This window comes from Phaenicophaeus curvirostris, unplaced genomic scaffold (assembly GCF_032191515.1).
Source record: "Phaenicophaeus curvirostris isolate KB17595 unplaced genomic scaffold, BPBGC_Pcur_1.0 scaffold_153, whole genome shotgun sequence".
Classification (NCBI taxonomy): Eukaryota; Metazoa; Chordata; class Aves; order Cuculiformes; family Cuculidae; genus Phaenicophaeus; species Phaenicophaeus curvirostris.
Genome location: NW_027206773.1, coordinates 89,200 through 103,525, shown reverse-complemented (window position 1 = coordinate 103,525; position 14,326 = coordinate 89,200). Strand labels below are relative to the sequence as shown.

At 59.1% G+C, this 14,326-nt stretch overlaps 1 protein-coding gene across 1 annotated transcript; it reads left to right on the top strand.

The window, feature by feature from the left end:
- Window positions 1-287: 287 nt before the first annotated feature.
- On the top strand, window positions 288-14,015 carry KIF1C (kinesin family member 1C). The gene is made up of 20 exons (XM_069882474.1): window positions 288-372; window positions 1,624-1,729; window positions 2,030-2,106; window positions 3,038-3,217; window positions 3,301-3,366; window positions 4,347-4,531; window positions 4,760-4,871; window positions 5,696-5,773; window positions 6,200-6,265; window positions 6,412-6,487; window positions 7,703-7,781; window positions 7,891-8,033; window positions 8,962-9,023; window positions 9,145-9,224; window positions 9,888-9,963; window positions 10,066-10,145; window positions 10,422-10,510; window positions 11,941-12,024; window positions 12,376-13,490; window positions 13,858-14,015. The coding sequence occupies exons 2-20, from the start codon at window positions 1,624-1,626 to the stop codon at window positions 13,975-13,977; spliced, it is 2,874 nt and encodes a 957-aa protein (XP_069738575.1). The 5' UTR covers window positions 288-372; the 3' UTR covers window positions 13,978-14,015.
- Window positions 14,016-14,326: the final 311 nt, after the last annotated feature.

Below are 14,326 nucleotides of genomic sequence, written 5' to 3'. Positions count from 1 at the left end.
AAGTGTGCTGAGAAAAAAATAAACGTGAAAAAAACAGGAATTTGCAATAAAATAAAGGAATAGCAGGTGTCCCCACCCCACCGTTGCCCCTTTAAGAGTGGGCGGACACCCCGGCATTGCCCTTTTAAGAGGAGGCGTGGCTTATAGAGACCACGCCCCCACCCACTCCGTTTTCCCCCCCCGCATCACGTGGCTCCGGCGCCCCTCCGCGCGCTCCCATTGGCTCCGCGCCACGTGATCGCAGAGCCCTCCCGCGCGCGGGGGGTGTCACGTGGTCTCGCGTCACGTGGTCTCGCGTCACGTGGTCCCGCCCCGCGCCGCCCGGGACGATGCGCGAAGTCCCGGTTTGGGGGATGAGGGAGAGCGAGGCAGGTGGGTTCGGGGCTATGAGGGGGCGGGGAGGGGGTTTTGGGGGGTCTAGGAGGGGCTTGGGGGGCACAGGGGTGTTGGGAGTGGGTTGGGGGGGGTTCTGAGGGGATTTGGGGGTCTTAGGGTCGTGGGGAGTGGGTTTAGGTGGGTCAGAGGGGTAGAGGGGCGGGTTTAGGGGGGCTCTGAGGGGATTTGGGGGGCTGAGGGGTGTAGGGAGTGGTTTAGGGGGCTCTGAGGGGATTTGGAGGGGCTCTGAGGGGGTTTGAGGGGTGTAGGGAGTGGTTTAGGGGGCTCTGAGGGGATTTGTGGGGGCTCTGAGGGGATTTGGGGGGCTGAGGGGTGTAGGGAGTGATTTAGGGGGGCTCTGAGGGGATTTAGAGGGGCTCTGAGGGGATTTGAGGGGCTAAGGGGTGTGGGGAGTGGTTTAGGGGGGCTGTGAGGGGATTTGAGGGGCTGAGGGGTGTAGGGAGTGGTTAAGGGGGCTCTGAGGGGATTTGTGGGGGCTGAAGGGTGTGGGGAGTAGGTTAAGGGGGGCCTGGGGGGGATTTGGGAGGCGCAGGGAGGTGAGGAGTGGGTTTTGGGGGTTCAGGGGGGCGTAAGGGGCATGTTTAGTGGGGCTGGGGGCAACTTGGGGGGCTGAGGGGTGTGGGGAGTGGGTTTCGGGGGGTCAGAGGGGCAGAGGGGGCAGGTTTAGGGGGGCTCTGAGGGGATTTGGGGAGCATAGGGATATTTGGAGTGGGTTTTAGGGGGTTCTGAGGAGCTTTGGGGTCCCAGGGGTGCGGGGAGTGAGTTTAGGGGTGTGAGGGGGGGTCACAAAGGACGATTTTAGGGGAGCTCTGAGGGGATTTTCAGTCACTTAGAGCAGTTTTAGGGGTGTGGGGAGCGCCCTGGGGGCGGCCTGGGGGTTCTCTGGGCTGCGGCGAAGCCCTGAACCCCAACTCCTCGCTCTTTTTGCTCCCTCAAACTATCCCCCCTTCAATTTTGGGGTGCGGGGAGGCGAGGGGGGGGCCCAATTCCAGCTTTTCCCTCATCGCCTCCCGCCCCGGCAAAGCTCCAGGTTTATTTTTAGTCTCCTTGTTGTTGAATTTTTTTATTTAAGGGGGGGGGGCTGGATCTATGCGGGTGTTTTTCTTCTTTTCTCCCTAAATTCAAATTTCTAGATAGATTTTTAAACTTTTCTGAGTTATTTCTGCGCCCCAAAACTCTTTATTTTTGGGGGGGGGGCCCTAAAATCTGATTTTTTTTCTCTTTGAGATGGCGGGGGCTTCGGTGACAGTCGCCGTCCGCGTGCGCCCGTTCGACGCTCGAGAAAGCAGCCGGCGAGCCAAATGCGTGATCCAAATGCAAGGAAACACCACGTGTGAGTGGAATTCGAGGGGTTTGGGGTGCGGGGAAGCCCCCCAAAAATTCGGGGGGGGGTCCAAAACTCACCCCACTTTCTTTATTTTATTTTTTATCTTGATATTCTGCGCGTCCTTGTCCTCGGGGCACCGGGTCGTGGCTGCCGGCCCGGAGAACCAGCTGCCTGCGGGGCTAAAAATAGCAGATGAGGAAGAAAAAAAAGGGGGGGTTGAGATAAGGGGGGGGGCTGGGTAGGACAGGGGGGTCCCCAAAATGTTGTCACCCCCCCTTTACCTGTTTTCTTCCCCCCTAAATCCAGGTATCACCAACCCTAAGCTTCCCAAGGATGGTGCGAAGAATTTCACCTTCGATTATTCCTACTGGTCCCACACTTCTGTGAGTGTTTTTTTTGGGGGGCGAGGGCTTTGTGGGGTTTTGGGGGGCCCCCCCAGCCCCCCAAAATAACCCCCCAAGCAGAAAAAGGGGCCCCCTAATTCACCTCCTAGTGTCACATCTATGACTTCAGGGAGGATTTAGAGGAGTTAGGGGTGTAGAGGGTGGGTTTGGGGGGTGATTTGGGGGTGCTGGAGGGAGATTTGGGGGGGCTACGGTTATGGAGACCCCCCCAGCACCCCAAAATAACCCCCCAAGCAGAAAAAGGGGCCCCCTAATTCGCTTCTTGGCTCCACGTCTACGACGTCAAGAAGGATTTGGAAGCGTGGGGGGTTTATAAGGTCGGTTTAGGGGTGGGTTAGGGGTGTAGGGAGCAGGTTTTGGGGTGCTGGGGGGTGATTTGGGGGGCTACGGTTATGGGGACCCCCCCCAGCACCCCAAAATACCCCCCCAAGCAGAGAAAGGCTCCCTAATTCACCTCCTAGTGCCACATCTACGATCTCAAGGAGGATTTAGGGGGTTTAGGGGTGTAGAGGGTGGGTTTGGGGGGTGATTCGGGGGGGCTACGGTAATGGGGACCCCCCCCAGCACCCCAAAATACCCCCTCCAAGCAGGAAAAGGCCGCCTAATTCATCTCCTAGTGCCACATCTATGACTTCAGAGAGGATTTAGGGGGGTTAGGGGTGTAGAGGGTGGATTTGGGGGTGCTGGGGGGTGATTTGGGGGGTGCTACGGTAATGGGGACCCCCCCCAGCACCCCAAAATGCCCCCCCAAGCAGAAAAAGGCCCCCCAGTTCGCCTCCCAGCGACGTATTTAAAAGGATTTAGAGGAATTGGGGGTGTAAAGAGCGGGTTTAGAAAGGCTTTGAGGGCCTAGGCGTCCGTTTTGGGGGGAGCCACAGTTCTGGGGACCCCAAAACCCCCCTCCCCGCAGGAGGAGGACCCCCAATTCGCCTCTCAGCGCCGCATCTACCGCGACATCGGGGAGGAGATGCTGCTCCACGCCTTCGAGGGCTACAACGTCTGCGTCCTCGCCTACGGCCAGACCGGAGCCGGCAAATCCTACACCATGATGGGGGGCGAGGAGGAAGGACAACGAGGGCTCATCCCGCAGGTTTTTTTTGGGGGGCCTGACAGGGGTTTTGGGGGGGCTCGAACCCCCCCGGCACCCCTAACTCGGCGCCGCTCGCCCCCCAGCTCTGCGAGGATCTCTTTGCCCGCGTGGCCCGCGAGGCCTCGCCCGAGCTCAGCTTCTCCGTGGAGGTAAACGAGGAGGTTTTGGGGCCCCCTTGAATTATTAAAATGATGGATTTGGGGGTTCAGGGGGTGCCTTCACCTCGCAAGACCCCATTTTGAGGCTCTTCCCCCTCGTTTTGAGGCTCTTCCCCTTCGTTTTGGGGGGCCCTTCACCTCGCAGACCCCATTTTGAGGGTTCCCACCTTCATTCTGGGGGGCCCTCAGTCCTTTCAGGGGTCCCCCCTCCCCATTTGGGGTCCCCCCTCCCCATTTTGGGGTCTTTCCCTGCCATTTTGGGGGCTCTTCCCACCATTTTGGGCTCTTTCTGCTCCATTTTGGGGTCTTTCCCCACCATTTTGAACCCCTTTCTCCATTTTGAGCCCCCCCTCCCCATTTTGGGGCCCCCCCCTTTCTGATTTTGGGGTCTCCCCTCCCCATTTTGGGGTTCCCCCCCTCCCTTTTCAGCTCTTCCATCCCCCCCTCCCCATTTTGGGCTCTTTCCCCACCATTTTGGGCTCTTTCCCCACCATTTTGGGGTCTTTCCCCACCATTTTGAACCCCTTTCTCCATTTTGAGCCCCCCCCTCCCCATTTTGGGCCCCCCCCTTTCTGATTTTGGGGTCTCCCCTCCCCATTTTGGGGTTCCCCCCCTCCCTTTTCAGCTCTTCCATCCCCCCCTCCCCATTTTGGGGTCTTTCTCTGCCATTTTGGGCTCTTTCCCCACCATTTTGGGGTCTTTCCCCACCATTTTGAACCCCTTTCTCCATTTTGAGCCCCCCCTCCCCATTTTGGGCCCCCCCCTTTCTGATTTTGGGGTCCCCCCTCCCCATTTTGGGGTTCCCTCTCCCTTTTTCAGCCCTTCCATCCCCCCCTCCCCATTTTGGGGTCTTTCTCCACCATTTTGGGGTCTTTTCCCACCATGTTGAACCCCTTTCCCCATTTTGAGCCCCCCCCCCCCCATTTTGGGGCCCCCCCTTCTGATTTTGGGGTCCCCCCCCTCGTTTCCAGGTGAGCTACATGGAGATTTACTGCGAGCGGGTGCGGGATCTGCTCAGCCCGGGGGCTCGGGGGGCCGGGAGCCTCCGCGTGCGCGAACACCCCCTGCTCGGCCCCTACGTCCCGGGGCTCTCGCGTCTCGCGGTCGCCTCGCGCCCCGACATCGTCGACCTGCTCCACGCCGGCAACAAGGCCAGGTCCGAGCTGGGGACACCCCAAAATCCAGGGGGGGGACCCCAAAATTGAAGTGGACCCCGAAATCGAGGGGAAAAACCCTAAAATTTTAGAGTTGGGGGAGCTCTGGTGTAATTTAGGACCCCTCCGCGTGGAGGAGGATGCAGGGATGGGGTGTGGGGGTGCCCCAAAATAGGGGGGACCCCTCAAAAAATTTGGGGGACCCCCCCTTCTGGTGTTTGTGGGCGCAGGACGGTGGCGGCCACGGCCCTGAACGCCTGCAGCAGCCGCTCCCACGCCGTCCTCACCATCGTCCTGGGCCAGCGGCGCCTCGACCCCCTCAGCGGCCTCAGCGCCGAGAAGGTGAACCCCGAAATCCACCCCCCCCCCCGGGTCACCCCAAAATCCTCACCCGCACGGCCTGGCGTCACCCCGGAATCTCCTCTGAGCGGTGCCACCGCGAAATCCCACGAAATCGCGTCTCGAGTCGCTCCTAAAATCCAAATTGACACAGGTTCACCCCGAAATCCCACAAAGTCCCCCCCAAATCCCATCTCGAATCGTCCCTAAAACCCAAAATCCCACAAAATGGCCCCGAAATCCCACTAAATTGCCTCAAAATCCTGCGGAACCCCCCAAAAATCCTATCTCGAAGCCCCCCGATCGCCCCCAAAATCCCAAATCCCACAGAGTTGCCCCCAAATCCCACAAAACTGCTTCAAAATTCTGCTCTAAATCCTCTGAAATTCCATTTTATTCTCCAAATCCTTTGAAATTCCATTTTATCCCCCAAATTCTATCCTGTTTCCCCCCTAAATCCACCCGAACCCCTAAATTTCTCCTCAATTTTTTCCCTAAACCTTCAAATTTCTCCTTAAGTCCCCCCGAACTCCTAAATTTCTCCCCATTTCCCCTCTACACCCCCAAATCTCCTCAAATTCCTCCTCAAATCCCCCTGAACCCCCAAATTTCCCCCTGAACCCCCAAATTTTCCCCCTGAACCCCCAAATTTCCCCTTAAACCCCAATTTTTCCCCTGAATCCCCAAATTCCCCCTTGAACCCCCAAATTTTCCCCACGAACCCCCAAATCCCCACCAATTTCCTTCCAACCGCCCCAGATTTTCCCCCTGAACCCCCAAATTCCCCCCTGAACCCCAATTTTTCCCCCTGAACCCCAAAATTCCAGGTGAGCCGCATCAGCCTGGTGGATCTGGCGGGCAGCGAACGCGCCGACACCTCAGGAACCCAGGGGCAGCGGCTCAAGGTGAGGGGGGGCTGCACCCCAGAACCCCTCCCTGAGCCCCCCAAAACCCCTCAGACACCCCCAAACCCCTCCCTGAGCCCCCCAAAACCCCACAGACACCCCCAAACCCCTCCCTGAGCCCCCCAAAACCCCACCCTGAGCCCCCTAAAACCCTTTCAGCCCCCCCAAACTCCATCCTAAACCCCTCGAGTCCCCCCCAAACCCCCTTAGTCCCCCCAGTTCCCATCCTGAGCCCCCCAAAACCTCCTCAGCCCCTCCAATTCCCATTCCAAGCCCCCCCAAAACCCTTTGAGGCCCCCCCAAGTCCCATCCTAACCCCCCCAAATCCCATCCTAAGCCCCCCCAGACCCCCTCCTGCCCCCCCAAACCCCCTCCAGGCCCCCCCAAACCCCCCTCAGCCCCCCAATTCTTCCTCCCCCCCCCCAGGAAGGCGCCAACATCAACAAGTCCCTCACCACGCTGGGCAAGGTCATCTGGGCCCTGGCCGAGGCCGTGAGTCGGGGTCCCCCCTGGGGGTTTTGGGGTCCCCCCTGGGGGTTTCGGGGTCCCCCAGCCCCCCCTTTTCGTCTGGGGGAGCACAAACCCCTTGATTTTAACTTTTTTTACCTCATTTTTTTGGGTCTTTAACTCGATAACAGAACAATAAGAAGAAGAAACCCGAGTTCGTTCCCTACAGGGACTCGGTGCTGACCTGGCTGCTCAAGGAGAACCTGGGTGAGGCCTCCCAGTGCCTCCCAGTATCCCCCCAGTGCCTCCCAGTTCCCCCTAGTGCCCCCCCAGTTCCCTCCAGTATCCCCCCAGTGCCTCTTCAGTGCCTCCCAGGGTCCCCCCAGTTCCCTCCAGTGTCCCCAGTGTCCCCCCAGTGCCTCCCAGTATGCCTAGTTCCCTTCAGTGTATTCCCAGTGTCTCCCAGTGCCTCCCAGTATCGCGCTACTGCCACTCCAGTGCCTCCCAGTGTCCTCTCAGCGTCCTCCCAGTGTCCCCAGTTCCCTCTAGTTGCACCCCAGTCCATCCCAGTCCCCCCCAGTGCCTCTTCAGTGCCTCCCAGGGTCCCCCCAGTTCCCTCCAGTATCCCCAGTGCCTCCCGGTGTACCCCCAGTGTCCTGCCAGTGTCATCCCAGTACCTCCCAGTCCCTCCCAGTATCACATTACTGCCTCTCCAGTGCCTCCCAGTATCACGCTATTGTCTCCCAGTCCCTCCCAGTATCACACTACTGCGTCTCCAGTGCCTCCCAGTATCCCCCCAGTGCCTCCCAGTATGTCCAGTGTCTCCATAGTGCCTCTCCAGTTCCTCCTAGTGCCTCCCAGTCCCTCCCAGTATCACACTACTCTCTCTCCAGTGCCTCCCAGTATCACGCTATTGCCTCCCAGTCCCTCCCAGTGCCTCCCAGTATCACACTATTGCCTCCCAGTGCCTCCCAGTATCACACTATTGCCTCCCAGTCCCTCCCAGTGCTTCCCAGTATCACACTAGTGCGTCCCAGTGCCTCCCAGTGCCTCCCAGTATCACACTATTGCCTCCCAGTCCCTCCCAGTGCCTCCCAGTATCACACTACTGCCTCCCAGTCCCTCCCAGTCCCTCCCAGTATCACACTATTGCCTCCCAGTCCCTCCCAGTGCCTCCCAGTATCACACTAGTGCGTCCCAGTGCCTCCCAGTATCACACTAGTGCGTCCCAGTGCCTCCCAGTGCCTCCCAGTATCACACTACTGCCTCCCAATCCCTCCCAGTCCCTCCCAGTATAACACTACTCCCTCTCCAGTGCCTCCCAGTGCCTCCCAGTGCCTCCCAGTCCCTCCCAGTATCACACTACTGCCTCTCCAGTGCCTCCCAGTATCACGCTATCACCTCTCTCGTGCCTTCCAGCGTCCCCAGTTGCCTCCCAGTCCCTCCCAGTGCCCCCCAGTACCCCGTCTCCTCCCTTTCCAGGCGGCAACTCCCGCACGGCGATGATCGCGGCGCTGAGCCCGGCCGACATCAACTACGAGGAGACGCTCAGCACCCTGCGGTGAGACCGGAGACCATGAATTTAGACTTTAGGGGCTCCCTTCTTCCATTTTTGGGGTGTCCGCCCCCCCCCCCCCCCAAATTAATTAATTTTGGGGCTCGTTATCCAGCTACGCCGACCGCACCAAGCGGATCCGCTGCCGCGCGGTGATCAACGAGGACCCCACGGGGCGGCTGGTGCGGCAGCTGCGCCGGGAGGTGGCGCGGCTGCGGGAGCTGCTGGGGGCGCGGGGGGCGCCCCAAAACCCCCCCGGTGAGATTGGGGGGTGGGATTTGGGGGGTTAGGGGGGTGAGGATGGGGTTTGGGGGGTCAGATTTGGGGTTTGGGGGGGCTGAGAGGGGGGCATTTGGGGGTCTGGGGGCGGATTTGGAGTGTTGGAGGCAGATTTAGGGTGTCTGGGGATGGATTTGGGGGTGTTGGGGGCGGATTTGGGGTGTTGGAGGTGGATTTGGGGTGTCTGGAGGCAGATTTGGGGTGTTGGGAGCTGAGAGGGGCAGATTTGGGGGTGTCTGGGGGCAGATTTGGGGGTGTTGGGGGTGGATTTGGGGGTGTTGGGGCGGATTTGGGGGTGTTGGGGGCAGATTTGGGGTGTCTGGAGGTGGATTTGGGGGTTTTGGGGGTGGATTTGGGGTGTTGGGGGGCTGAGGGGGCAGATTTGGGGTGTCTGGGGGCGGATTTGGGGTGTTGGGGCGGATTTGGGGTGTTGGGGGGCTGAGAGGGGCAGATTTGGGGTGTCTGGGGGCGGATTTGGGGTGTTGGTGGTAGATTTAGGGTGTCTGGGGATGGATTTGGGGGTGTTGGGGACAGATTTGGGGTGTTGGGGCGGATTTGGGTTGTCTGGAGGCAGATTGGGGGTGTTGGGGGGCTGAGAGGGGCAGATTTGGGGTGTCTGGGGGCGGATTTGGGGGTGTTGGGGCGGATTTGGGGTGTTGGAGGTGGATTTGGGGTGTCTGGGGGCAGATTTGGGGTGTTCGGGGCTGAGAGGGACAGATTTGGGGTGTCTGGGGTGGATTTCGGGGTGTTGGGGGCAGATTTAGGGGGCAGGGGGGCAAATCTGGGGAGTCGGGGCAGGAGGAGGGGGATTTGGGGATCCTTGAACCCCCTTTTTACTCCCTGAACCCTCTTTTTTCCCCCCCCAAACCCTCCTTTTTGCCCCCTGAACCCCCTTTTTGCCCCACAGCCCCCCCAGTTGCCCCCGCCCCGCCCCCCCTCAGCGTCGCGGAGGCTCTGGAGCGGCTGCAGGTAACCCCCCCCGCCCCAAAATTGCTTGAAATCCCCCCAAAATCCCTTGAAACCCCCCAAAATTCCTAGAAACCCCCCCAAAATCTCCGTGAACCCCCAAAATCGCGTGTTTTCACCCCAGGAGAACGAGAAGCTGATCGCGGAGCTGAACGAGTCGTGGGAGCAGAAGCTGCGTCGGACCGAGGCCCTGAGGCTGCAGCGGTGAGGGGGGGGGGACCCCAAAATCCACCCCCGGGACCCCCCAAAACCCCTCAGGGACCCCCAAAACTGCCCAGGGACCCCCAAAACTTTCCTATATCTCACAATAACCCCCCTGAACCCCTCAGGGACCCCCCAAACTCCTCCATCTCTCCCTATAATCCCCCCCAAACCCCTCAGGGACCCCCCCAAACCCACCCCGGGATCCCTGAAACTGCCTCAGGGACCCCCCAAAACCCCTCAGGGACCCCCCAAACCCCATCTTAGCGCCTTAAAACCCCCTCAGGGACCCCCGTAACCCCTTCTTAGTCCCCCAAAATACCCTCAGGGACCCCCAAACCTCATCTTAGCCCCTCAAAGCCCCATCAGGGACCCCAAAACTCCATCTTAGCCCCTCAAAACCCTCTCAGGGACCCCCAAAACCCCATCTTAGCCCCCCAAAACCCCCTCAGGGACCCCCAAACCCCATCTTAGCCCCCCAAAACTCCCTCAGGGACCCCCGAGCCCCCCAAAACTCCTCCTTCTCTCCCTATAAGCCCCCCAAACCGCCCGCAGGGCCCCCCCAAACCCCTCCAGGGACCCCCAAACCCCCTCCAGGGCCCCCCCAAACGCCTCTAGGGACCCCCAAACCCCCCCAGGGCCCCCCCAAACCCCCCTCTCCCCCAGGGAGGCTCTGCTGGCCGAGGTGGGGGTCGCCCTGCGCCAGGACGGTGTCACCGTCGGGGTTTTCTGCCCTAAAAAGGTGAGTTTTGGGGGGAGGGGGGACCCCAAAATCCACCCCCGACCCCCCTTGACTGGTGGGGGTTTATTTTGGGGAGGGGTCTGACCCCCCCTAAATCTCCAGACGCCTCACCTGGTGAATCTGAGCGAGGACCCGCTGATGGGCGAGTGTCTCCTCTACCACATCGGGGAGGGTGTCACCAGGTGGGACTGGGAGGGACTGGGAGGGAACTGGGGGGCACTGGGAAGGGTCTGGAGGGAATTGGGAGGGATTGGGGGGCACTGGGAGGGAACTGGGGGGCACTGGGAAGGACCTGGGGGCACTGGGAGGGACTGGGAGGCACTGGGAGGGGAGGGGAGGTGCTGGGAGGCCCTGGGAAGCACCAGAGGGGGAACTGGGAAGCACTGGGGGGTGGGACTGGGATCACTGGTGTGTTACTGGTCCATACTGGTCTGTACTGGTCCGTACTGGTCCTGCAGGGTGGGGGGCGCGGGCGCCCACATCCGCCTGTCGGGGATCCGCGAGCTCCACTGCGTCCTGCGCAGCCGCCCCCAGCGCTCGGGAGAGAGTGAGCTTTGGGGTGAAAAACTGGGATTTTGGGGCTCCCCCCAGACCCCCCCCCCCGACCCCCAAATCCTCCTTTTTTTCCCCAAACCCCAAAATCCTCCTTTTTCCCCTCGTTTTCCTGCTCCCCCCCCCCCCCTCCGTATTTGGATTTTTCTGCCTCGTGGACCAAACACCAGGGGGCTGGCGGGTAAAAAGTTGGATTTTTGAGGTAAAAAGTTGGACTTTTGAGGCAAAAAGCTTGATTTTTGAGGCAAAATGGTGGATTTTGGGGGTAAAATGGTGGATTTTGGGGGTAAAATGGTGGATTTGGGGGTAAAATGGTGGAATTTTGGGACAAAATGGTGGATTTGGGGGTAAAATGGTGGATTTTTGGAGTAAAATGGTGGATTTTGGGGGTAAAACGGGAGGTTTGGGGGCAAAAAAGTGGCTTTTTGGGGTAAAATGCTGGATTTTTGGAGTAAAATGGATTTTGGGGGGTAAAAGGGGGGATTTTGGGGGTAGAAGGGGAGGTTTTGGGGGTAAAAAGGTGGATTTTTGGGGTAAAAGGGTGGATTTTAGGGTAAAAGGGTGGATTTTGCGGGGTAAAATGGTGGATTTTGGGGGTAAAATGGTGGATTTTGGGGTAAAAGGGGAGGTTTTGGGGCAAAAGAGTGGATTTTTGAGGTAAAAAGTTGGATTTTGGGGGTAAAATGTTGGATTTTTTGAGTGAAATGGATTTTTGGGGGTAAAATGGTGGATTTTGGGGGTGAAATGGTGGATTTTGAGGGTAAAAGGGGAGGTTTGAGGGCAAAAGAGTGGATTTTTGGGGTAAAAAGTTGGATTTTGGGGGTAAAATGCTGGATTTTTGGAATGAAATGGATTTTTGGGGGTAAAATGGTGGATATTGGAGATAAAAAGGGAGGTTTTGGGGGTAAAAAGGTGGATGTTTGGGGTAAAAGGGGATTTTTGGGTGTAAAAGGGTGGATTTTGAAGCAAAAAGGTGGATTTTGGGGTAAAAGGGGAGGGTTTGGGGATAAAAAGGTGGATTTTGGGGGTAAAAGGGGGGTTTTGGGGTAAAAGGGGGCATTTTGGAGGCAAAAAGGTGGATTTTGGGGTAAAAGAGGAGGTTTTGGAGGTAAAATGGTGGATTTTGGGGTAAAAGGGGAGGTTTGGGGGCAAAAGAGTGGATTTTTGGGGTGAAATGCTGGATTTTTGGAATAAAATGGATTTGGGGGGGTAAAATGATGGATATTGGGGGTAAAAGGGTGGGTTTTGGGGCAAAAGGGTGGATTTTTGAGGCAAAAAGCTGGATTTGGGGGTAAAAGGGGAGGTTTTTGTGGTAGAAAGATGAATTTTTGAGTAAAAGGGTTTTTTTGGGGGGGTAAAAGGGTGGATTTTGGGGACAAAAGGTGGATTTTGGGGTTCAAGTCTCATTTCCACCCCCCTCCCCAGTGGTGGTGACGCTGGAGCCCTGCGAGGGCGCCGAGACCTTCGTTAACGGCGAGAGGGTAACGAGGCCGGTGGAGCTGCGATCCGGTAGGGGGACCCCAAAATGCCCCTTTTCACCCCCAAATCCCCATATTTCACTCCAAATCCCTATTTTCTCCCCAAAATCCACTTAGATGCTCGTTTTCTTCCCCGAGTTCCCTCCAAATCCCATTTTTTTCACTCCAAATTCCTTTTTTCCCTCCAAATCCTCAGTTTTTCACTCCCAAATCCCATTTTTCCCTCCCAATCCCCATATGTCACCCCAAATCCCGATTTTCTCCCTAAAATCCCACTCAAATCTCCATTTTCTTGCCCTTTTTGGCTTCCAAATCCCCCTTTTTTACCTCCAAATCCCATTTTTCCCTCTCCAAATCCCATTTTTTCCCCCAACCCCCCCAGGGCACCGCCTGCTGCTGGGCCAGAGCCACGTCTTCCGCTTCAACCACCCGGAGCAGGCGCGACGCGAGCACCAGGGAGCTTCCGCGGAGCCTCAGCGGGATCTGGAGCAGAAACCCTTAAATTCGGAGCAGGAATCCCTGAATCCAGAGCACAAACTCCTCAATCTAGAAAAAAGCAACTGGATTCTGGAGCCCAAATCTCTGAAATCAGAGCCCAAATCCCTGAATCCGGAGCCCAGATCCCTGAATCCAGAGCAGAACCCCACGAATCCAGAGCCAAAATTTTTTAATCCAGAGCCCAAATCCTTGAATCCAGAGCCCAAATTCTCAAATCCAGAGCCAAAATTTTCAAATCTGGAGCCCAAATCCCTGAATCCAGAGCCAAAATCTTCAAATCTGGAGCCGAAATCCCTGAATCTGGAGCCCAAATCCCTGAATCCGGAGCCCAAATCCCTGAATTCAGAGCAGAACCCCACAAATCTGGAGCCCAGATCCCCAAATCCAGAGCCCAAATTCTCAAATCCAGAGCCCAAATCTTCAAATCTGGAGCAGAAATCCCCGAATCCGGAGCCTGAATCCCTCGAGGCGCCTCCCGACGGGCTCTCCCGCCGCCCCAAGCGCCGCGAGCCCCTCCGCGTTTACCAGATCCCCCAGCGGCGCCGCAACCTTCCGCGGGAAAAGACAACGACGACGGCACCGATGGAGCCGCAACCGCAGGAGCTGCAGCCGCAGGGGACGCAGGAGCCGCAGGAGCCGCGGGCGCCGGAGGAGCTGCAGGCGCTGCAGGAGCTGCGAGCGGCGATGATGAAGCTGCGAGGGAAGGAGCCGCCACCACGTGCGCCGCCGCAGGAGCTTCGAGCGAAGGAGCCGCAGGAGCCGGTGGAGCTGCGGGCGCTGCAGGAGCTGCGGGAGCTGCAGGGGAGGCTGCGGCGGGGGCCGTGGGGCCGCAGCGAGGAGGAGGACGAGGAGGAGGAGGTCGTGGGGCTGCGGGGGCCCCTGCAGCGCGTGGGGCGGCTGCTGCGCGAGGTGACGCGGCAGAACGGGGCCAAGGAGGCTCAGCTGAGGGCGCTGAGGGAGCGGCTGCTGCGCGTCGAGAGGCTCGTGGCGCTGCCTGCGGTGAGCGCCGCCCCACGGGCTGCCCCATAGAGCCCTCCCTGCCCCCTAGATCCCACTCCCTGCCCCATAGATCCCCCTTAACTCCCTCTCCCTGCCCCCTAGACCTCCATCAGCCCCATCTCTCTGCCCCGTAGATCCCCCTAACCCCCATCTCTGCCCCATAGAGCCCTCCCAGCCCCCTAGATTCCACTCCCCGCCCCATAGGTCCCCTTAATCCCCTCTCCCTGCCCCCTAGACCTCCCTCAGCCCCCTCTCTGCCCCACAGACCCCCCTAAGCCCCCCCCGCCCCACAGCCCACTCTCCAACCCCCCCAACCCCCTTCCCCTGCCCCATAACCCCCCTTAACCCCCGCTCTCTGCCCCCCCAGGACGTGTCCCCCCCCCGCTCCCCACGGCGGCTCCGGAGGCGGCTGCGGCGCCAACAGAGCCGGACGACAACGAGAAAGGGGGGGACCCCGATCCCCCCCACCCCAGGACCCCTCTCCTAACGAAGCTTGTGCCTTAATTAAAGCGGGGAGGCCGCTAATTAGCCTGGAGCCTTATTAGCGACTGACACACGTCTCCCTGCTCTTTACGTTATTGCTACTATGAGGAACCACGTGACCGCGAGGCCACGCCCACCCAGCGTGCCCATATAAGGCAAGGGGCGTGGCCTCGGTAATCAATATGCTTCGGGAAGCCACGCCCTCTTACCATATAAGGAAGCAATTGGGGCGTGGCCTCCGCGTGGCATGGAGAACCCTAATAAGGGTTTGAGGGGGCGTGGCCTCCGCGCAGGCCGCGTGGCGGGGGCGTGGCCTCCGCGGAACCACGCCCCCTCCATATAAGGATGGAGGG